Raw genomic sequence first — 24,529 nt, forward strand, 5'->3', positions numbered from 1 at the left:
CTGACCACATCACCGAACACTGCACTGACCACTGCACTGAACACTGCACCGAACACTGCACGGGACACTGCACTGACCACATCACCGAACACTGCACTGGACACTGAACACTGACCACACTGCACTGACCACATCACCGAACACTGCTGCACTGACCACATCACCGAACACTGCAAGGGACACTGCACTGACCACATCACCGAACACTGCACTGACCACTGCACCGAACACTGCACTGACCACATCACGAACACTGCACTGACCACATCACCGAACACTGCACGGGACACTGCACTGACCACATCACCGAACACTGCAAGGGACACTGCACTGACCACATCACCGAACACTGCACGGGACACTGCACTGACCACGGCACCGAACACTGCAAGGGACACTGCACTGACCACATCACCGAAAACTGCACTGACCACATCACCGAACACTGCAAGGGACACTGCATGGGACACTGCACTGACCACATCACCGAACACTGCATGGGACACTGCACTGACCACATCACCGAACACTGCACTGACCACATCACCGAACACTGCACGGTGCACTGCACTGACCACATCACCGAACACTGCACGGGACACTGCACTGACCACATCACCGAACACTGCACTGGGACACTGCACTGACCACATCACCGAACACTGCATGGGACACTGCACGGGAGACTGCACTGACCACATCACGAACATTGCACTGACCACATCACTGAACACTGTGTGGGACACTGCACTGAACACATCACCGAACACTGCACGGGACACTGCACTGACCACATCACCGAACACTGCATGGGACACTGCACTGACCACATCCCTGAACACTGCACTGACCACATCACCGAACACTGCATGGTATACTGCACTGGGAGCACCTGCCATTTTCTGGCACATTGGAATATTGCGTGTGTGTTTGTGTGCTGTCACCTAGGAAAATAAATCACATTGGATCATTGTAAATCTGTTTGGACTTCCCCTCATTCCTGCATGACTCACATCCTGACAGTGTGGTTCAGTAACTTTTTATTGTTGTCAGAGAGCTATACCTTCACTTTGCAATTCTGACACAAAACAGAGATGCATAGTTGATCTACTCACCACATATACCAACAAGTGAGGTAATGTTATTAATCATAAAGTTGAATAAAGATGGTATTATCATGTTACAATTGTGATATGAATCATTCTGACTTTTTCACATTTATTATATTCATTTCTTTTAAATAAAGTTTTGTATTTTTGCACCTGATTGGTAAATAAAGCAGAGAACATCTCCACTATGAGTCTTCCTAACTAGCCTGACAATAATTACTAGTGTAGCAAGGGACACTGAGGGCGGATTCCTGTACCTGAGTGCAATAACGAAGTTCAAAAAGAAGCACCCTTAAACTGGCTTTTTCACATCAATGTTCTTTCAAGAGACAGTGTGCCTCAAGGCAAAGCCATGTTGTACCTTTTCAGTTTCAGTTGAGAAGTTTGGCCTCAAATTTCCTCTAGTTTATTATTAGAGAACTGACAGCAGTTCCTTGGTAGCATCTGAGGATGGGCTGCAGAAACCAAATTTAATTTGTGTTGCTAGTTCACTACTGCGTGTTAAGTAAGGCACCAGCACATTTAAACATTGTCCTCATTCAGGTAAATAGTTCCCTTCAGGGTGGGCTCTGTATGTAATTCTAAGCCAAAGAGGAACGTCAATACCATCTAACACACAGTTTAAGAGTGTAGACCTTGCAAAAGCAGTAACATTTACACCGAGCTACTAACCCATGTTCTTAAGATTGCATAACACTGCAATTGTGATGTCATATGAAATAAATAAGCACCATATTCTGAATTCAATGCCTTTACAACTTTAAAATACATATAATACCTAATACATGCATTCAAGTGCAGTATTGTGACAGGGAGTACCCTAGTAGCAGCACTTGTGTTGTAAATAAATCTCTGTGCTTGTGCAGCATGTCAACACCCAATGGTCTGTGTGTGCTTCATTATTATTCAGTGACGACCCACACACATAACGAATCCCCCATTACAAGTATTTATCTGCATTTAATGTAGAAGCAGTAAATGCATTGTAGATAATGTGGCTGAATATAGTCTACTGTAAGTGCTTTTACGGTCTTATATTTCTAAGCATTATCTGTTGAGTGACTGTAATGTCCTTGTATGGGATACATACAAGCAATCTTTCATAAGTGGTAACCCACACAGTGATCGCAGATAGCACAGACACACACACTGTAATGCAAACACAGATTAGACAATGGACTCAATATACCAAGAGTATGCCCCAGCTTATATTATTCTGTTTCATTGGCAAAATCACATGTGATGGTAGAGCTGCAGCAAACCAGCATTGACAAAGGGTTTTGGAATCAAGCTGAGATGAGCAAAGGACTTCTTCATTACCCTGTGGTGGCCTTAGTGAGAAACTGAACAAATGTTCAAATAAGACTATTACTGTTACTGTTAGGAGATACATACAAGTCAAATTTGTAACGATTAAAAAAACAATTTAAAAAAATGAGCATGGGCTTTACCTCACAGTTTATTTAAAATATTAAAAATATAGTTTTGTAGGTTTAGGTTTTAAAGTTACAGGGTGTTTCGGAACACCAAAATTCACTTCAACCATCAGAAAGAAAGCCAGAAACCGAATTTATTAATTAAAACATCTTTAAATGAAGTTCAGTGCTTTTTGGAGCACACATGCAGCTCAGTCTCTTTAAGGTAGTTTATGTTATTTATCACAGGTTTTTTTTTTTTTTTTTTTTTTTTTTAGTTTAATTTAAAGTACAACCACCAGTTAACAACCACACACAAACAAAGAAGGTTCCAACATTTGGGGGGTAATACAAGGCAAAGTTATGTAAATTGGGATGTCTCATTTACAAAGTAAAACTTTTCACAAAGGAAAACCATCCAAAACCGTCCCCTCTGGGCTGACATATATTCTATGTAACCGACTAAAACATAAAATGCTCTAATCAAAAGAATAACAAATTATTTTATTCCAGTAAATTGAACCATCTTCCGCAACAAACACACATAGGTCTTGAGTTGGAATTGCTTTTTTCATACTGGAAAATAAAAGTACTTCCAATCATGCCAATAACCACAATGTTCAAATAGGTCCATTATAGCATTTAAATCAAACCCTTGATTTAAATGGTGGGTACTCTCTGTTTACATGTAAGCAAAGACAAAAAAAATAAATAAAGAAATATTATGTTTCCCTTTTAGCTGCCTTTTAGTGAAAAGGTATAGAATGTCAAAAGTACCTTTTGCAACATGGTGGTCATTAGTCAGTGTCAGTCCTTCATGCCTCTGTTTGATTTACTTACCTAAAAAAAAAGAAAAGGAAAAACAAGTCAATATTACATAAGAACAAAAAGAAAACCAAATCCTAGGAGGTAAAAAAAAATATGTAAAAATAATAAACTTCTTCAAAAATCTACTTTTTGTGATTGCAAGAATATTACTTACTCATTATCTTTTATATTAAAAAAGAATTTTTCAGATCATAATTAAAATAATTGGGTTAAACAATGGTGCTCAGCCCTTTTAGAGAAGACCATTTTGTAGAATCCTTTTGTTCAGTTCCCAAGGAAATGTAATAACTTCTTACAAAGCTTCCTGAAGTATGAAAATACTCAGCTGTCAAAAGTCTTCACTTCCCTGACAGAAATGGAGAGGCAAACAATATGCTGCATGCAGTTTCTCTAAAGCACACTCCTGCCCTTAACAATGTTCTGAGATTTTCATATTAAATCTGTCAAGGGTAAGTGAGAACGAGTGCATTATGAGCAGCCGCAAAATGTTTTCATTGATCCAGCCCAGCAGTAGACCGGATCTCCCTCAGTACCGAGATTATAGCGTTAATTACAGAGCCCCGTTTGTTTCTGGTTGTGTTCTGTTGTTACAGAGAAAGGCTTAAAACTCATCGAGTGCCAGTCGCATTTCATACTGCAACGCTCGCTGTGTAGTGCAAAACCTTTTTTTATGATGAATTACAAAATACATTTTAAATGGTGGACAAGACTAATCTTAAACTGTATATTATTATTAAAGATAATTGTATCTTTTCAGAGCTAGCCCATATTCAGACAACTTTTCCTCATGTTGTTTTTGTTTTCAAAAGCTTGTTTTAATAAATGATAAATAATAAATGAGCTTTTCAGCATCAGTAGGTAATTCTAGTGTTTCACATGAACTCATTAGGATGTTTACAAACAGCTGTAATGGATATATGAGCAAACAACAACTTCAGCAATTTATGAAGCCTTTTATACCACAACCTTTCAGCAGTTTTAGGCAAGGCTGGGAATCCTGTATGATCTTCAGATTTAATAACATTATGCATGTATTACCTTTTCTATTTACAGCACTTCACAACAACTAGAACAAACACTAAGATGGAAATATATGTGTATATTTTTTAAATCCATTTTTTTTTCAGGATTGAAGCATATAGCCACACAACACATGAAACACTTCTCATCTGTTTTCAAACCCTTGAGGTTCCCTTCTGAACTGTTTTGAACAGAGGCTAAAAGGAACGAAATGCCCATGATGGTCTGGAGTCGAGTCTGTGGGTCACTCAGACAGGAACAAATATCTCCTTTGTGCCAGATAGCTGAAAGGCACCAATAGTTCAGCACACAAACACAATACAATCAGGATCAGTGTAAACCACACACAAGACTAATATCCAAGCCTACCAGTGTCAACTTTTTCACTTTGACAAAAGCTCTTTTAGATAGAATGCCTTTCCAACCTGGCTGTAAAACTCTAGTTCTAAATAATTTTAGCAAGGTATTTTATTATATTTTTTTCAAATGTGTCTATTTTATAATACCACCCATATAATACTAACTCCACTAAAATAATCTAAACAAAACTAATTTATTTCAACAGTAATCAACTTTGTATTGTACTTTGGAAGTCTAGTCATCTAAGAAATCAACTGAATATTCACCATTCGTTTCACTGTTTCATTAAAGCATTCATTTAACAGCCTCGTTCGGCAAATCAACCTTTAAGACGCAAAAAATATGAAGCAGTACATTTACCTTTAAACCTAGCCCAGAATAAATCATGTGTTTTGCCTCTGGTTAATGGTAAAATATATTCCCAAAGGGAGAAGGTATTACTTTATGGTCTTTGCTCTGCAACACAATTAAATTGAGCATCCAAGTATACTTTCTATCAGACCAAATTGATCTAATTGTAGAGGGAAAAAAGTTATTTATTAAAATGTTAATATTAGATATTTGGTTAGATATGTTACTGACATACAGTACTGGTTTTAGGTGGAGTGTAAATCTGTAAAATCCATTTTCCACTGGACCTGTTGAAAGTCTTTTAGGCAAAGCATACAGCCTTATACTGTACTATATATAACTTTAATGGCATGTCACCAAACAACATGGCACCAAGAGTTTTGTCTTTAATATTTTTAAATGTTAATATATCTAATGAAGTGCTACAACACTATTACATATTAAAGGGCACATAAGGACCTTTTTATTTTATTGTGTTACACGTTCCCTTGTGTTCCTACAACAGTTTACGTAAGGTGTATGTACTGTTTTCACACACGGGAACATTCAAATAAATAACAATAAAAAGGTCCTTATGTGCCCTTTAATGATAGCAAGAGCAAAATAGCTGCTTTGATATTACACAGTACCTGTTGGCTCTATTCATTTTAAATGTATACCAAAACTAAATCAAATATGTATTTCTTTAAAATTAAGTGATTCAAAACATTGTAACAGGATTCTGCTGTAAATGGATTTTTGGCTCCAAAGGAACACATGGATATAAAAGCACCTTTATCTTGCCTAGATTGATGCACCATACCTCCTAGTGATAAAGTAATGAGAGGAAAGGGAATATAAAACCCAGATGTCCTTAAACTGTTGTGAAATATTAATGTAAAAAATAGGTAGTGCTCCACAATCCTCAGTAATTATTGACACACTGGCAGTCTTGCTTGTTATGTGTATCTAACAAATTTCCTGCATGAGTGCCCTAACATGATACGCTGCTTCTGTCGACCAGAACAGTGACAGTTGGTAACTGGTTTTCTGTTTACAAAAGCTTAAACCGTTAAACTTGGACTAGAGCATGCCACACAATGCAGTGCTGGAGATTAGCCCTAATTAGACAGTCTCTTTGGTTATCAGCACCAGACAGAAGCATTCGGCTAAACAAAAGCTGCTCCTTGTCCCTGGATTTCTGGGGAGAGGACGACACTGCTGTTCTGTGAGGACTCAATTCAAACCTTCCAGGTCTGCACTGGAAAAGGGAAACCAAATGACGACAGGGGTCAGGACATTTTTCTATACGGTAATCCATCGCTTATCTGACTGTGGTGGGACCAGAATAAAGGAGGATATGTAAAAAGTCGGATGAAGTAATCCTGTTTTAAATACCATTATACACAGCTGTAACAATTACTATATTCACACAATTATTGTTTTGAGATACAGCTTGTATTAGGGAGCTCCCCTAAATCCCTTATTTAGAAAGATACAGGGCATTAATGTAGTTTGCTGTGTGGGTGCGTGCATCCGCTGCTGAGTGACAGGCAGGAGATCAAAACTGAGGTTGAAGTTGATATGCCCTGCAGGCCAACATGATTTATTTACATATCAACACATTGAACCGCTCATGTGACACTACCAGCAATGGCAGCGCTCAGAGCGCATACAACACAGTGCCTTCCATTGTAGAATCTACAATCTCTGAACTAATCTTCTTTGCTCAATAATAAACTAACGTTGCTGAAGAGATTGATCATGGTGGATAGGAGAGCCGGATACGCGATGGATAATTGTACTCCGACATAAAATGTGTCCTATTCTATTCAACAGTTAAACTGTTGCAGGCAATGTGATTCACTTCTGTAAGCATGCAGTTGAAACTTTTGAGTGTGTTGTTCCAGTCTGCACGGTACTTTTTAATGCATGTAGAACATAAAAACATAAGAAAGCTTACAAACGAGAGGATGCCATTTGGCCCATCTTGCTCGTTTGGTTTTTAGTAGCTTATTGATCCCAGAATCTCATCAAGCAGCTTCTTGAAGGATCGTGCAACTTATTCACGGATTGGGTCATTTCAGTTGTTTTCAAAACTGAAGTAATGAATGTCAGAATCAGAAAAAAAAGGTCTGGCAATCTGTTTGTATTTAATTTTCCACATTATTTCTCTTTTTTTGGTAAAGCATAATGCCTACAGTTTAGTTTATCACATTTTAAAGGCATTTAGAATACCAAACCTAAAATCTCACCCAGCCCAAGTTTAACATATCCTCACAATTGTTAGTAGATTTTTTTTTTTTTTTTGAGGGTGTCAGGTTATGGTACTACTCAATAAAAAGGTAAGCATTTATTCCATCAGTTTATCAAATTAGTGACCTAGGCTTAATGTTATTAACCAGCCAGTACAATTCTATCCTTTTGCAATGAGGAGCATTAGTGTACATTAGGGGTGGACGGACACTTGGCAGGGAGGATGAGCCTGGCAACATTTACAGTACAGCGGAGCTGATTCATTCAGTTTGTGCTGAGTATTGTAATAGATATCATGGTAACTCTTGCTTGATAGATGCTATTGACTGTCAGCCACATTCATAGTGCAGTTCACAACACTGGCATATTGTTTTCATTCATTGAAACTCAACAACTATTTTAAAAGCTAATCTCATGAATAGCTTTATTAATCAGCAGGGAGCTCTTAAAAATACTTTAGCAAAACTGATTTGGTGAGGCTGTCAAGAAAATAGAAAGAAATGATAAAAACTGTAATCAATCTGGAATATCACCCTATAGTACTGTCCAAAACCATTCAGTTTCCTATAATATATTATGGTATGTATACTAATGTTTTAAATACATTCTGATTACACCATGTGGCCAAAGTTCTGGGGGCATTTAACTCGATGTGGTCTAATTTAGTGATTTAAATCGTGGTATTGTTAATAAATCACTAGTGAGGAAAAAAACAAGATTAAAAAGTTAAAAGAGTAGCGGCATCCTCCACTGTTGTACCATTGCAGATGACCTGGTACATGAGCTAGGAATGGTACATACTGTAGGATACCAATATTTATGAGTCTGTAATTCTAACCACTAGCAACCCAATACGTCTTGACATGCTAATATTGGAGTTTTTGGTTTAAGATGATCAAGGAGCTTCTATGAATAAATATAAACACAATATACTTGTAAAGAATTCCGTTGCATTATGAATATGGCCTACAGTACATTACTTTTCAGGATGTTTTGATAGATTTAGTCATGCTCTGGTTAATCTCTAGTGAAGAACATAATTCCGATTAGGCTTTTAGAGTTACACGATTTTAATAACTTCAGTTTGTCAAATATTCTAGTAAAAGAACCAGTGTATGGATGAAATAAGACTGAAATCCTCTTATGTCCATATAAGTGAATTTCAATTAAGAGATATAAACCATCCAAGCCCTCTCCAATAAGCAACGTGCTCTACATCATCACAAGGGAGTGTTTTATTATTTTAGCACAACATTTTCTCATTCTCTCAATGATTTATACATTTATGGCTTTGACCTAGCAGATGTTCTCCAGCAGCTACAGGGTTGCTGAATAGCATTTAGTTTGAGATCCATCCTGACAGCTTTCTGCTCGATGAGAAATAATGAAAGATTAAATCCAGGTACCAAACACACCACTGCTGACTTTGTTTACTGTTCCAGGACTTCTCAAACTCGGTCCTGGGGACCCCCTGTGGCTGCTGGTTTTCATTCCAACCGAGCTCTTAATTTCTTAACTAGACCCTTAATTGAACAGATAATTTGCTTAAACAGACCTTTTTACTTGTTTTCAGCTCTTGAACAGTTGCATATTTCAAGTTAGCTATAACATTTTATAAGTAACTTGAACTGCAACTGTTTAAGAGCTGAAAACAAGTAAAAAGGTCTGTTTAGCAAATTATCAGTTCAATTAAGGGTCTAGTTAAGTAATTGAGAGCTGGGTTGGAATGAAAACCAGCAGCCACAGGGGGTCCCCAGGACCGAATTTGAGAATCCCTGGTTTAGACTATACAGCTGCATGATGGAGTGTGTATCAGTTACACAAACTGTGGATATGTATTCACTGACTGAGATTTAGTTTACAGTTCCACAATTTGCTGTGGTTACTTTAACTAATCAACAGTTATAAGTCCAATTTAATAAATTATACAAGATAAAAAGCAGATATATTCATTATAAAAATACACTATTTGTAAATGTTCCCACAGTTAATACGTTAATACTTTCACTACATGCAGAACCATTATAAAAACAGGTTAGTTTACAAATACATTCCTATTTTTTATTATAATCAAATAAACAATGGGTACTGCCAATGCAGTTCTCTATACATAAACCCAAAATAGCAAGCAGAAAATATTATCTTCATACCTCTGACTTTTACAAAAAGTAACCCTTGTATTGAATTCCAATACATAATAAATAAATAAATAAATCCTACCTGCCTACCAAAACAGTGTTAAAACAAATGAATATTATTGTTAATGATGGTCCAGACAGGCCATATATTTAGCTGTGAGTTCAGCTAAAGTTCACAACCAATGCTTTCTACAAGAAGGCGCTAGCAAAGTTCAGCTTTGAATAAACTGTTAAAGTAACAGTAATATTACAGAAATCACTCAATATCTAAAGACTTAATGCTTTTAACAGTAAGTAGGCTTCATGCAACTGATATGTTGCCAGGGGTCCTTCTCAGTGAGTTATGCACATGTTTTTCCCACTAGAGTACATCAGCAACATTAGTGAACTGGAAGAGAGTTCTGGATCTGGCACAATAGCAAAGAAAAAAAAAGTAATAGAAAATGAAAAAAAAAAAAAAACATTAATGCCAAACCTTGAATGATGAGTGCAATTTTCTTAAGTTAAAAAATGCATCACTTGACTGAGTTGCTTATTTAACCCTGATAGTTATAGTGGTAGGTAGGATTTTTTCTGTTCGTCAAAAACAATATACCCCACTGCAAACTACACAAAATAAAACAACAAATTGAAACACTCTGTAACACAATTTTTGTTCCTGGGTAGTAAATGTTATTTCCTAATTGCTTATGCCTCAAAAGTATAGAAAATGGCTATTATTCCCCACAAACTTTGCTTTTGTGACCAGGACAGTGATATTTCAAAATCGGGCAAATGGGTGTCTTTTCGTTCACATAAAGTCAGAAAAAAACAACATATGAATCCAAATTAACATGCATTTATACTAAAGTAATACAAAAACACAGTATAATCATAAATATCGAAAAACTACTCACTTCTAAATCTTTTGTTGTCATTTTTGTATTACTTTAGTATAAACATGTTGTTTTACATGTTAATTTGGATTCATATGTTGTTTTTTTTTCTGACTTTATGTGAACGAAAAGAAACCCATTTACCCGTTTTCCCAACTAATTCAGTATAAATGGGAACCTAAAGGAAAAATGTAGCATTATTGTTACATGTTGTGTTGCTGCTGTATGCCTTGGTGTTACGGCAGGTGGCAGAATACAATCATATCAATATAGAGAATATGGTACTAGAATATCTCCTTACGCAAAACAGATCATGCAAATGCAGTTTCAGTAAAGGCACACTGTCACATAACAGTTTGGGAATTGGGAATAGGGATTTATTTACTGGACTTAACCATTCATTTTCTTTACAATCTTATACACTCTGTCCTTTGCTAATACTATGCTATTATATACGGCAATAAACATTTATAGGGGTAAGACATACAGATGATGCCAAACTCCCTGTTAGACAGTTTGCATCTGCCTTTGTGTATATGCTAATGAAAGCATGCTTGGTGATATTTGCTTCTGAAAAACTATTTTATTTCTTCCAAGCCATTGAAGCACAATTTTACTCTCACTCAGGACCCAACAGTTAAAGGGCAGATCCTTTATTTTCTAATTTTCTTTATTTTCAGGTCTTCCAAAGCTCTGAAAAGAAACTATAGCCAATAAATCACGGGCAGCTGAGTATTTCTAAAAGAAAGATTTAAAAAAATCAAGACGAGGCTGTATAAAATCTCCTAGTACATGCAAATTGTTATTTGCAGTGAAATGTAACTATTGTCAAATATACAGTAGTGTGGCAACGTTGCCCCGGCCCTGTGTGTATTTTGATGTTGTATGTTATGTGTAGTGTGTTAATGTTGGTGTATAGTCATTGGTACACGAGATGTAATTATGGGGTATGCGTATTTAAAATGTATATTTGTATTTAGGCACAAGGATTGCACGGCAATTCACTTGCAGGTAAAATGTAGTAATATGCGAGCACAGGGAATTGCACTTTATTAATTCACATGCAGTTGTACCGAGACTCCAACTGAATGATTGATTAGCAATCAAGTCTCGGTACAGCTGCATAAAAGCAAAATGTTTTCACTCACTCGGGGTTGTGTGTGTAGTCAATTTTGTTTGTCTCTTTATTTTGGCGAAAGTGCAGTGTCCTGTGTTTTGTTTGTCTTACAACCTTTTTATTTTCTGTCTGATCATTTATTAAATGCTGCGCGCAAGCAAGGGCTCAGCTTCACCAAAACTCCACCTCTCTGTTTATTTTTGTGTTGGTTCCTGTTTCTGGTCTGACGTCACTCACTACAGCCGTCTTTGTGACAAGTAGCTATTGCTTTTCTACACAGTACTTTCTAAGCACTCTGTTCCCAGTGTCTGATATGTTATGCCCATACAAAGCTGCTCCTGTCCCTCTATGAATCTGCAGTAGTAGAAGGATAACACACTCAAGATTTGTGATCAAGTTCAGAAAGCTAAACAGCAGGATAAAATGGTCACTGCCTTTTTCCACAGACTGTGTATTTTTCTATGCTTATTATTTAATTAAATTTTTTTAAAACACCTACATGTCTAGTAGGTGTTACATATCTGACATAGTAGAGCCACTAGAACATGTTGATACCTTATTTGAATTCCACTTGAACTGTACACTGTGTCTATACAGCACCAGTGTCTTTGTTTTATCAGCTGCAGAGAGGTTCTTTTATATTGCTTGTTTGAATGCTGTCCAAGAAATCAAAGACACATGTTGCCTTTTGAGTTTCCATGTCTGTTTACAGGTTGCATGATATCTGTGTGAAGTGAATAACATTGAGTGCACCCAATGCACACCCCACCCCTGTGTATAGAAATATTATTTTGTATTTGTGTTGTTTTATTATTAATATTTAAATGTATGGTTTGGTTTTAAAAACACCATGCCTATTATTATTGTTTTACAGCATGGATGGGGTTAAATCGCCAGATTGATTAGTTTATTACTAAACTGGAGATGGTTGCATGTATAAACCTACAGCTTTGGCTAAACAAGGTTAGTCTGTTCAGAGGCAGAACGAGAGACGTGAGCTGTGAGATAAAGAGAATAATACAGAAAACAATTGCTACCTGTACTGATTTTATACCAGCACAATACTTGTTTGTTCCGTGTCTATTTTGTTTGTCTATTTTGGCCACTGTGCCATTTTGTTTTGTGTTATTTTTCTGTTTAAACCTTTCATTTATTATTAATTGTGCGCACCAGCGCTTCATACCCTGTAGTACTGTCTGTGTCCATTCTCTTCCTGGTCTGATATTACCCACAAGTCTTCCGGGCCACACACACACATACGAAGGCCCAGATTTATAAAAGGATTGCGTATGTTTTACGACAGTAAAACGGGCGATGAGGGTTCTGAATTCTTAGATGGGATTTACACCATTTAAAATTGCATAAACACACAATCAAGATGTGATTTGTGGGGGCAATGTCTCTGTGACTTTAGCCCTTGATGCATATGTAATTCTGTATATGTGGTTGTAATTCTGGGGCATTTCTGAATGAAACTGCTAAAACTGGAAGGGGATTTCGCAAATGAGGTCTATTAAATATTCTGTCTACTTTATTAAAGCTGCCGGTAATTCCAAGCCTCATATTTGTGTGATTATTTTAAGAACTCTGAAAAGCAGGTGTTAATTTGCTGAAGTCAGACAGTAGGCTATATTAAAGGCAAGGTGATGTAGGAGACTTGTCTGCAGCAACAAGGAGACATTGTTTTCAAGGACAAAGAAACATGTAATAACATTTTGAAAATAGCTCATTTTTTTAACCCTTCTGATAAAGTCAGTTTGTAAATTACATTTTATAATACCAGTACCGTATTATTTTGTAAACTCTAATTTTCAACATATGTTTCATAGCTTACATGACAAAATAGAAAGTCTGCAAATAGAGAATATAGAATCCATGTAAAAAAGGTTCTTAGAAGCACCTAAAATGGTCTCCCCACAATGGCAAAGCAAGGTTATAGCGAGAGCCTTCTTAGAGTGTAGACATTATTAAAAGAACGGTGGAGGAGATTAAGAAAAGATGAAGTGATATTCCAAGGCGCACAAAAGAAAAAGACTCATATACAATAAGGGCTCATCCTCCACTATTATTTTAGTAATGCCTATAGAATGTATTTTTTGTAATATGGCATTCTGGATTTTAACAATACTGGTTCAGGCAATATTGTTAAATATGAGTTGGAAAGAAAACACTAAAAAATAAAAAAGGACAGAGGGACAGATGTAGCTAGAGCAAGTACAGTTTTTCAACCATATACACCATACAGATATGCTTTAAAATCTTAGAAGATATAAGTCGTAGTTAAACTGAAGACTGTTCGTATGAAGCTGTAGTGTTGCTGAACATATTGCTGTACAGCAATGGAAGGATTATTCACCTGTTTGACTGCCATGGATCTATGTAAATAAAACTTATTATTTCTGAAGTTTGAAAAGTCTATATGCCTGGAATTATTCTATACGAAATAAGAAGCTGAACTAATATGTGAAGCACAGTAACTGGATGATGCGTCGTAATGTATAAGCAACCTAGACTACAAACTCTGAAGTGATACTTTGATTATTACGAAGCCACCACACATTCCATATTTTATTAATTTGTCCTGGTGATGTTTTTCGAGCTTGTAACACATCTTCATGTGTTACAAGTACTGCTTGTACCAAAATCTCCAATTCCATATTGGTATATTTCAGTTTTTGCTTCTGAGCATCCTCATCACCATGGCTATTACCAGGCTGAGGTCTTTGTGTGCCATTCATTTTCTTTTGGAATGTGTAGCCTACACACGCAGGGTTGACCCAAACCTGCTATTTATTGTGAGACTGCCTGCTTTACCTAATTAGTCTTATAAAATACGTTGTTATTTTGACGATAAGTGCGGCTATACTGAACACGCACATTACGTGGCTTTTTGCGTTCGGTTTTTCCCCTTTATAAATTTGGGCCTGAGCTGTACCATAGGTTCACAAGACTCCAGCTGTAAAGATCCCATTTGTGACGTAACCTCAGGAAACTGGCTACTGTAAATAAAGATTGTACCAAGCAACTCCTTATTAACAACTGAAATGTGCTGAATGTAGTCTTGGCAAGCTTCATTGACTAAATAGAAAACAATACATTGTGTGTGGGGGTGGGGGTTAGAGACCTCTTTATTCAGTATTTGTTTTAATTGCTTGAACTACATATGCAAGGCATGAAATTCATAATCTAATGTACAACTGGAACAGATTTATCATCTGCCTACATCATAGTGGATGTAATTCTCTTTGAACTTTGTAAAATTTGAAATTTGTTTTTATAAATGAAATACATATGCATATAGACTGTTGCTTACTTCTTCATATAACTAGCTAAAGTGTGAATATGGCCCTGTGGCAGGGCCCACTTCCCTGCATGTTCCTTGTTTAGTTGTAAATAAAAGTTACATTTTGTAAGCCGGACCTAGCGACATGAGATTGCTAGAAATCTGTCTTTTTGATTTCTGTATTTTCATGCCCTTTGTGGCCACGGCTCTTAACAGATCCTGATTAAATAGATCATTTAATAATTTTTTTCTATAAAAAAAGGAACCTGTGACCAGAGGAAATGGGTCACCATCACGTTTAGTATGCTGCAGCTGAGCAGCAGTGTGGATTCTTGTACTCTAAATAAGTAAAGCAAAGGACTTATTTGCCAAGGCTTGTCAGTGGGGAGAAGCTGAGTGGCTTTCTTTAGTAAGCTGTGATCTGCTTACTGAGTCTACTGAACATGAACATTACTTCTGCACTGCTAAGTATAAGATAGCATATTGGGTTGTCAAGGCAACCCAACGTAGAGCTTAGTTAGGAACCATAATGTTCCTGCTACGGGACTCCATAATAGGTGGATAGCAAATGAAAGGGAACCTTTTTTTCAAAGTGCTTTGTTTGTTTTATGGGGGGAAATTTCTGTTCTGTATCGTGGGAAGACATACCACGCTTGGAGCTACCATTGTGGTTACCATAATTTTACCAAAGGTTGAGTCTAAGATTAAAATAAAATAAGACTGTATACCACAAAAGGCTGACAACTTTGGACTTGTGTTTGATTTTGAGGGGCTCTTGAATAAAGTTCTTACTGCACCTTAAAAACAAAGTCCAAACAAACAAAACCATGTGGGTAGATCCCCAATTACATATAGCAGCAGAAGTCAAACAGGATCCCCACACTGTGATCAAGAGAGTGGCGACAAGGAAACCACTATAATAATCCAAGTAAGCGAAAAAAAAAAAAAAAAATTATTTTATTAGACCAAAGAACAAGCAAATAAACTGCTCAGTGCAAATGTTTCGCTCGACCATCTTCAGTGCTGTGCTAAACAAGTTAGGAACACCTGGGTTTTTAAAGAGTCAGTTGTTCAATTAAAAACAGATGAACAGGTATACATAAGTTGAAAAGCTATCAAGCTTAAAACATGTACAACGCTACAATAACTGCTTGCACAAACTAGTATTGCCAATATGCCTCAGTTTATTTGAACCAGTTTCTTATCTAAATATGATTCAAAGATTATTTCTAATAACAAGAGACCCAAAGAACATCCAATGTGTGTTTTGGCTGCACCTCCTAGCACACTGTGCTGGGCATCAGTAAAGCAGGATTTATCATAGTGCAGAAAGACACACCCAAGCCGTACAGTCAATAAAATAAAATCATTATGGATAGCAATCAGCATTGATTTTACTTCCGTCCAACAGGATGCATCAAGATTCATAAAAGCAGGCAGCTACAAGCAGATCAGATTTCATGAGTAGGACACCATCCCATTATAACATTGAACCAGACACTAGTATCATGATGGCTACAATTGTTCCTGTATATTACTGAATTGGTTTTAAAACATCAGTATCATTAGTTTAAGTAAACCACAGTAAACAACAAGACTAATTTCAGGTGGTAAACAACACACACAAGCATGCTCTAAGTATTAAAAAGCCTTAAGATTTCCATTACATGAGAGTAGGTGTTAAAACTTCATGTTGATTTGAACTCGGCTCTCGCCAAGATAAGCACCAACTAAGATGTAACTACAGTAAACTAATGTGATCCATCTGTATCTCCATCCATTTATGTTTCTTTCCATCTGATAATGTAGATATCCTTCTGCCTGGTGTTGGTGGCTGAAGTGTAACGCTGGCTCCAAAGATCGGCTTATTTTGCCTCCCCGGTGCATCAGCACACACAACGGCTGCGATCCTGGCTACAGGAATCAACCACAGTGTGGTCTCCACAACGCAGCAGCATGACAACCATCTGGATTGAGCTAAGTAGGGTACATCTTTGGGGTCTTCAAGTGGGCACCTTCCATCCTCTGTGTTTCGTCGACCAGCCCACAACACCTCAAGAGGGCTCGACAGTGATTCTGGCATCCCAGCATCACCCGCCTCCGTCCCCCACCCAACTCAGCCCAGCTTACTTACCAGTACATCAGTGTTGCTTTCTTTCTATTGTGCTTGAGATCCCCAGCCATCTTTCCGTATTAACCACAGCCAGTTGCTGCTCCTTTCTGCTGCTTCAGATAAGTTCTTCACTGTGTGACGTAACTCTTGACCACTGAACCCAACATCTCTGAGAAACCGAGTTGCAGAGTGTACAACAAATCCTCGACAACCCACCTCCACTGAGTAAACCAGCACTCTCCATCCTCGCTGTTCCGCTTCAGCAGCTAGTTGAGCATACTGAAGTTTCTTACTCTCATATGCCTCATCCACAGTATACTCTCATGACACTGTTAACTCTACCAGATGAACAAGGCGTGCTGATCCACAGCATATAAATAGTGCTTGAACTTTGGCCTTTTCTAAGGGAGATTAAAAAAAAAAAAACAGGGAAGATGTGTGTTTTCGTCTGCTAAAATGTGCTTTAACAGTTACATTAACTGACAATGCAGCCTCCACCCTCTCTCTTACATAGTAGTTTTGCTTCTTTTCCTCTTTGCAAAAAGCAAGCAATACGGCTCTTGATTCCTGCCAGCTGCCAACTCAAAGTCTTCACTGAGTGGTACATGGTGCATTTCCAAAATGTAACCAGCATTTAGTGTATGAAGAGTCACCTGCAATAGAATCTGACCAGAACATACAACATAGTGTTCAGACATGCTAATGCTTAACTGATGACATTATGCTAGTTCTAGTTAAACCTTTGCCAGTTCTTCAGGAAAAGCGCATACATGCATAGTGTCCGTCCCTTTTAATCAAGGTGTTTAATGTACACCGTTAGAGAAGTAGATTTTTTTTTTTTCAAATTTGCGTTTTTGCAAATTTGAAAAAGGCATTGATTTCCAAACATTGGCTTATTTTAGAAAGCACCCCCCTTTTTTTAGGTCCTTTTCATGTATCGGGTCTGATGATTTAAAGAAAGCTAGACTTCTAAGTAATCAATATACATTAAACGTTCCAGACTACAGGTAGCAGAATGGTTACCGCTTTAGTTCTAATGTGTCATACTTCTTGAAAATAATGTTCTCTCTGTCAAAAGCCATTCTTTTACTACCATCTATTTTGTGATAGACGCAGGGGACTCTGTCTGATGTGCTTGTTCCATTGCAGCCCTCTTATGGCCCTCCACTTTCAATTGCAGATTGGTCTAGCAGCAGAGAAGGGCTTTGTCATTGGCTGAGCCACTTGTGTTTTGGTCTTAGGAACAGTTAAAATGTAAAGTGGTGATCCATCACAGTATTTGTTCTTTTTGACAGCTCAGTTAATGGAACTGTTTGAAGGAATGAAAGGGAAGTTGTTTTATACTTTATTTATAAGGGATTTTAACTTTAAATGAATGTTATTAGTTAGAAACAGTTGTCAATCTCTGGCAAACCTTGCAGGTTAAATTCTGACATTTAAATCTTTCAATCAGTTCTGACTGACAATTTGTGAAGGTGTACTACTTGGTTTTGGTGTTTAAAAAATTGGTTGTTAAATATTCAAGAGGTTCCGAAACATGTTATGCATAATCTCAAACATGACAGCGCCATGCGTTTGTGTGGAGTCACAAGCATGTGACTAGGGCCAGCGGTTTATCTGGTTCTACATTTCCATAAATTTGAATTCGATGTGCACTTCTTTTTCTGTTTTGGAGGGCCATGCGTTTGGGATGTGGCAGTATCATTTGGCGGCAAACTGAGAGAATTTCTGCTACACTCACAGACTCTGCTCATAGATGTAATGCAATAGAAATAGATCTGTCACTTCTACCCTTCTGCTCAGAAAAGAGTGGTGGCACTCAATTGATAATCTACCTGTTGACACTTCACTGCTTTGCTGAACACAAAAATGAACCCTAGCCGCAGCTCACTACTTTATTAAATTGAATAAACACAACCAACCAACATTACCGCTTCCATTTTCACACTTTTTAATATTATAAATATATGTGCAAAAGGCTTTATTTTTATTTATTTAATTAATTATTTTAAAATTTAGTCCTCCAATTTTTTACCCCGGTTTTCGCCCCAATTTAGTGTGCCCAATTGTTATCTGTATCCTCGGCCCTCCGCTCGCAACCCCCCTGCCGACTCAAGGAACGGAGGCTGAAGCATGTGTCCTCTGAAACGTGCTCCTGCCAATCTGTCATTTTTCGCACTGCGGATCCTCAGCGAAGCCACCAGACCTATAGTGCCGGAGGACAACACAGATCTGGAGACTCCACTGCAGATCCGCAGACGCACTATCGGCCACAAGGGTCGCTGATGCGCGGTGAGCCATGGATTCCCCTGCCAACCTAAGCCCTCTCTACCTGGGCAGCACTCGGCCACCCCCTGGGAGCTCCCGGTCACGGTTGGCTGTGACATAGCCTGGACTTGAACCTGCGATCCCCAGCTATAGGGCACATCTGCGTGGAGCGCTTTTGCTGGATGGGGAGCCCCCGCAAAAGGCTTTATTAAATAATGAAATGTGTCCCTTGTATCAACAACTGACAGCCCCCCCCCACCCTAACCCTAACCCTAACCCTAACTTTAACCCTAACCCTAACCCCGCCCCTGTGTTTATTTTGTATTTTGCATTATTATTTACATGTATTATATGGGATTATTTAAGAACGGGTGATTTTTTGAAATTTTTTAGCAGTGTGGGTTGTGTTAAAGCCCACATCCCTCTAAATGTGTGCAGAATGTCGCCGTCTCCAAATTGATTAAGTGACTATTAATTTGGAGATGGCCACGTGTATAACAGCACCTCAGCCGCTCATAGAGGGTTGATGAGAGTTGGACAGAGCTTGGAGAAAGGAGATGGAGAGACAGTAATACACAGAAAACAATTGCTTTACACCAGCACGTACTTGTTTAATTATTGTCTGTTTATTTTGGCCACAGTGCCATTTTGTTTTTTGGATAGTGTTTTTGTGTCTGTTTGTTTAAATATTTTATTTATAATAAAAGAAAAACAAGTGTATTTGTGTCTCACCCCATAGTAACTTGTTGTGTGTGGGGTTACTTCCTGGTCTGTGACATCACCACTTGATCATCCTGTGCACGGGACCCCTTGACACGACTCTACTAAAAGTGTTTATAACTTAAACATAACATATTATTGAATCCCACATGGGTCCCTGGTGCTGTCACAGTACAGAGTACGTCACCAGAAATCTGGGTCTCAAGTTGTCTACCAAACGAAGAAATACCTTCTAATAAGTACTGTCCACTATTTCTGTCCTGACGTTTAAGACTCTATGCAAGAGAGTGTTCGTTAGTAGATTTCAAATTACACTGACAATTCACCAATGCCAGGCTTGTTGAACAGGGTGAATACATCCTGTCTTTTATTATTGTGATGAAACAAGGTTAGAGAGACAGGTTATGAGCAGTATTGCTCTGCATCATTACTCACAATTCACTTGTGTAAGATGACTGCTGCAGACTAATGTAATAAGCCAAAACAACCATTAGCAATATTTCTTGTAAGTCACAAGGCTGGCAGAAGCTCATTAGGGACTTTATGGTAAACACACACCTTACTTTTAATATGAATAATATCACAGTTGACTTCCAATTGATTTCTATAAAATCTCAAGGACTGTGTTTTTCGAAGTCATGCAAGAGGTGTTATGTGCCTGGTGTGCCTGAGAAATGAACAGATGGACATCACTTCACTCTTCTTACAAAGCTAATGCTTCGTGACCTTTTAAATCACATTAATCCAACAACAGAATTTACCGAGTGTGCATTTGATCTTTCTATTTTTTTTAATTTTTAAATAGTAATGGATACTTTTAGGAAACAAATACCTTCCCTTCACCTTCACATATATCTGTGATGAATGGCATCAAGAACTAACATTTAAAAAACTCAAATGAAAGCTACAGTAGAAGATCTGTTTTTTGCTACTGTGTTAACAGTACACAATTGTACAGTATATGCATAATAGTGGTTAATACCTTTATATTACTTCCCTGCATTGTACTGGCCAGTTATGTTTTCCAACATAGTATTTACATATTCATTGTAATGGCTTTACTATGAAGCACATGTAAGTTTGCCCCATTTTTGTAAACACTGTTATGTTTCACACACCAAGAGAGTTCCAGAACAACCGTCTAACTGCCCCACCAGCGACTAAGTAGTTGTAGAATGCTGATATATTTTTCCATTCATAAAAATAATGGGTCACCATTATAAACAGTGCCAAATCATAGAGAAGTTTGGCAAATATGACAAGTTACCCAGTTTGCTCTAGGGAAAAATGTGCTTAGTTGTGTTAAAGGACAAAAAAATAAAACATGGTATAAATGTAGAAGTTAATTTATAAAATTTTAACTCACTTAGTGTTTGTTAGCTGTGAGAAAATGTGTTCAAAATTTTCAAGAAACAAAAAGGCTGACTGCAGTGAAAAGCTTACACTATGAGTAATAATTATACTGGTATGTATTACACATTTCTACATGCTATCCCCCCCACAAAAAAAAAAAAAAAAAAAAAAATATGGAAGTAACAAGTACAATTAAGTTATTTCATTATGTCTTTGCAATGTAGCTTTTACTGTACAATTATAGGTAACGAAAGACACATTTATCAAATGTTGTGTGTGCAACATAACAAACGTCAGAATGTCATTGGCACAAGACAAGGTACAGTATCATTAGGCTTCAAGAAAAGGAAACATCAACCTTTTTTTAATGATATTGAAGGAAAGCAAAAGTAGGGAAAAAGGGTGAAGTTGAGGTAATATTATACTATTACAATGAACTTTTCTAAAAAGCTCCTCATTAGTCATGGTTTAAAATGATGTCCCAATTTTGCAATGCCTCCCAAAATCTCAAGACAGCATAGGTGCAGAATATTGTAAACAAAAAGCTGAGTTCCCTACAGCACTGATAAAATACATGTTCCAAGATTGTTAGTATACTGTATTATCCCATCTCTTTCTACATGAAACATGCATTTCTATTAACAACCAACAAAACATCCAATAAAATGTGTTATTATAAGTATTTAAAACAAAAGCATGACAAACCAAAGTTGAAGCTTTTATGGCAAACAAAAGTCAAGACAGCAAAAATCTGGTTGTATTATTTTTCAGCAAATTAACTGCAGGTTGAATTACAGTAAACCCAGTGCAGTATATTTAAACAAAGTTTGCTTAAACCAGAGTACAATTCTAACCACATGCAGCTTTGCTTAGTTTATCAGCGTTTCTCATGACTGCTTTACTCCCCAACTGCCATTCAGATGCATTTAACCAGATACTTACTAGGAATGGTTATGTGATGTGATTCCTCAGCAACTGCTGATGCCCTCTGCTTGTTTGGCCCCTAGTCCAGCCTGATGAATGAGCATTAACAAACTACCAGCCTCCAGCACTTTTACTGGAATGCATGTGATCTCAATCAACCAGTCAGGACTTACCTATAAGCACATGACCACCCTGCACATCACATCATCAGAGGTATCCACCAATCTCCATAAAATCTGCCATGCTGTACACTGTTTATTACCTACACAGTGAGGAATATCTGATGCTACATAAAAATGTATAAATCATTTGGCATGGATACTATACAGTGGATGACATGAGCTGAAACCTCAGAGAAAGCATGTTAACAAAATAGCTTAAAACACATCAGCTTAATTCAGTGAATCAATCTGCAGCTAAAACACAATAGAAAACAATGTTATAAATGGAAGCTTAGGAAGACTTAACAAACCCAGGGGAACCCATGTATTTAGATTTTTATACTGTGCTGCTGTACTACATATCAATATTGACAACACATTTCTATTATAAGAAATTTATGATTTTACTTCAATGGTCTAAATAGTGGAGGATCTAAATATTACCACTAATTCAAATTAAAATGCAGAGAAAATATGGTAACACTTTAGTTTAGGTAGCCATTATAAGTAATTATAAACAGTCTATAAACATGTTATTAACCATGCTATGATTCGAAATAATAAGACTATTATACACTTACATTTTTTTTTTTTTTTGCTATTGTTTATAATCAGTTACAAGGGATATAGTAAAACTAATATTTTTTTTTTTTTCTGTTAAAGAGCCTTTCACTAACTCACTGTCGATATTTTATGTATTTTTGATACATCACACTGCGAAATACAGAGAGAGCACTGTAGCCATCAATAGCTCCCATGGACAAAATATCTATAATTTACAAAAATTGCCATACGTAACATAAAATACATTACTGTCCCTGCAATTGTTGTGCAATAGTTGGATGACCTAAGAATTTGATTCCACTTTTTCTGAATACTGAAGCTGAGTTTTTTATGAAGCATCGTACAGCAATACCCTGCCTGTACAGTGAGTTTTAAAGCGTTTCCATTACAGTTTTAGTCTCTCTCTCTCTCTCTCTCTCTCTCTCTCTCTCTCTCTCTCTCTCTCTCTCTCTCTCTCTCTCTCTCTAACTCGTGGAGGATTGTGGGAAGGGCTTGCAGAGAGGTGGAACGCCGGTGCGGTACGACCGGGATATTAAAAACTTTTTATTTATTTATTTATTTATTTATTTATTTATTTATTTATTTATTTATAGTTACTTAGTTGTTCTTTGTGTGTTTGTTTGTTTGTTCATAGGTTAGTGGTCTGTGTTTGTTTGTTTATAGGTTAGTGGTGTGTGTTTGGAGATCCCGTTATGGGGTCTCATTCAGGCGGGCTGGGGGCTCTCACCTGCCGACACGGGATCCGCTGCCTGCCTGACCCCAGGGTTTCGGTGGAGGAATGCCTGCTGGCAGTAGGAGAGGTGGTGGGGTTTGAAAATATTAGGTCAGCGTCAAGAATGAATAAAGCGCTGGTAATATTTTTAGTGGAGGTGTCGCTGGTAAACAAGTTGGTTGAGGAAGGCTTTACAGTAAAAGGTGAATTTGTTCAGGTTTCCCCTCTAGTAACCCCGGTAACGAAAGTTATTATTTCTAATGTGTCCCCGTTTTTAAAAAATGAGCCATTAGAAAATAACTTATCTCGCTATGGTAAACTTGTGTCCCCAATTAAGGGAATCCCACTGGGTTGCAAAAATAACAGCGTTAGGCACGTCATGTCATTTAGAAGGCAGGAATTTGTGTTACTAAAACATTCAAATCAAGTTATACATGTAGCCTGGAATTTTAATGTAGAAGGGATGAATTGTGTGGTGTTTGTCAGTTCTGAGTCGCTGAGATGTTTTTACTGTGGAGAACAGGGACACCAGAGGAAAGCCTGCCCAAGAAGGCAGGCTAGAGCAGAGACAGGGCAGGAACAGGGCGATGCTGGCAGGGAGGAAGTCGGGAGTGTTGGGGATGAGCGGGAGGAAGAGTTGGCTCCTGCATCGCAGCCACAGAGCGAGCCTGTGCTGACCAAGGAGGAGGCGATCCAGTGCCGGAGGAAACAGGAGTAGAACCAACAACACCAAGGCCTCGCACAAAGAGACCCAGCCATAGTCTTTCACTGATGGGTTCGGAGGAAAATACAGCTACTACTGAGAATGGTGAAGAACCATTCAAGGTAGTAGCTAAAAAGAAACAATTTAAACAGAAGGCTGCAGAGCTACCGGATGGCAGAGCGCAGCCAGTGCAGAACTCCTTACCCGTGCAGACAGACAGACTACAAGCTCCAGACGGGGCGTCAGTCCCTCCCAATGTGGAGGAAGAGAACACAGCAGA

The 24,529-nt window shown here is 37.7% G+C and overlaps 1 protein-coding gene across 3 annotated transcripts in view; it reads right to left on the reverse strand.

The window, feature by feature from the left end:
* The window catches only part of LOC121295531 (ankyrin-2-like), a 239,531-nt gene that overhangs the window by 187,981 nt on the left and 27,021 nt on the right, over positions 1 to 24,529 (reverse strand). The window contains exons 1-2 of one of the 3 annotated variants that reach the window (XM_041220318.1): positions 22,128 to 22,192; positions 3,302 to 3,364 (exon numbers count right to left, since the gene is read on the reverse strand). The exons of 1 other annotated variant lie outside the window; for it this stretch is intronic. In XM_041220318.1, the coding sequence (XP_041076252.1) occupies positions 3,302 to 3,322 (21 nt within the window). In that variant the 5' untranslated portion in view covers positions 3,323 to 3,364; positions 22,128 to 22,192. Of the gene's footprint in view, positions 1 to 3,301; positions 3,365 to 22,127; positions 22,193 to 24,529 lie in introns of those variants that run through there. One more of the 3 variants, XM_041220326.1, reaches the window with a different exon arrangement.

Source organism: Polyodon spathula, chromosome 2, assembly GCF_017654505.1.
Source record: "Polyodon spathula isolate WHYD16114869_AA chromosome 2, ASM1765450v1, whole genome shotgun sequence".
NCBI classification, from domain to species: domain Eukaryota; kingdom Metazoa; phylum Chordata; class Actinopteri; order Acipenseriformes; family Polyodontidae; genus Polyodon; species Polyodon spathula.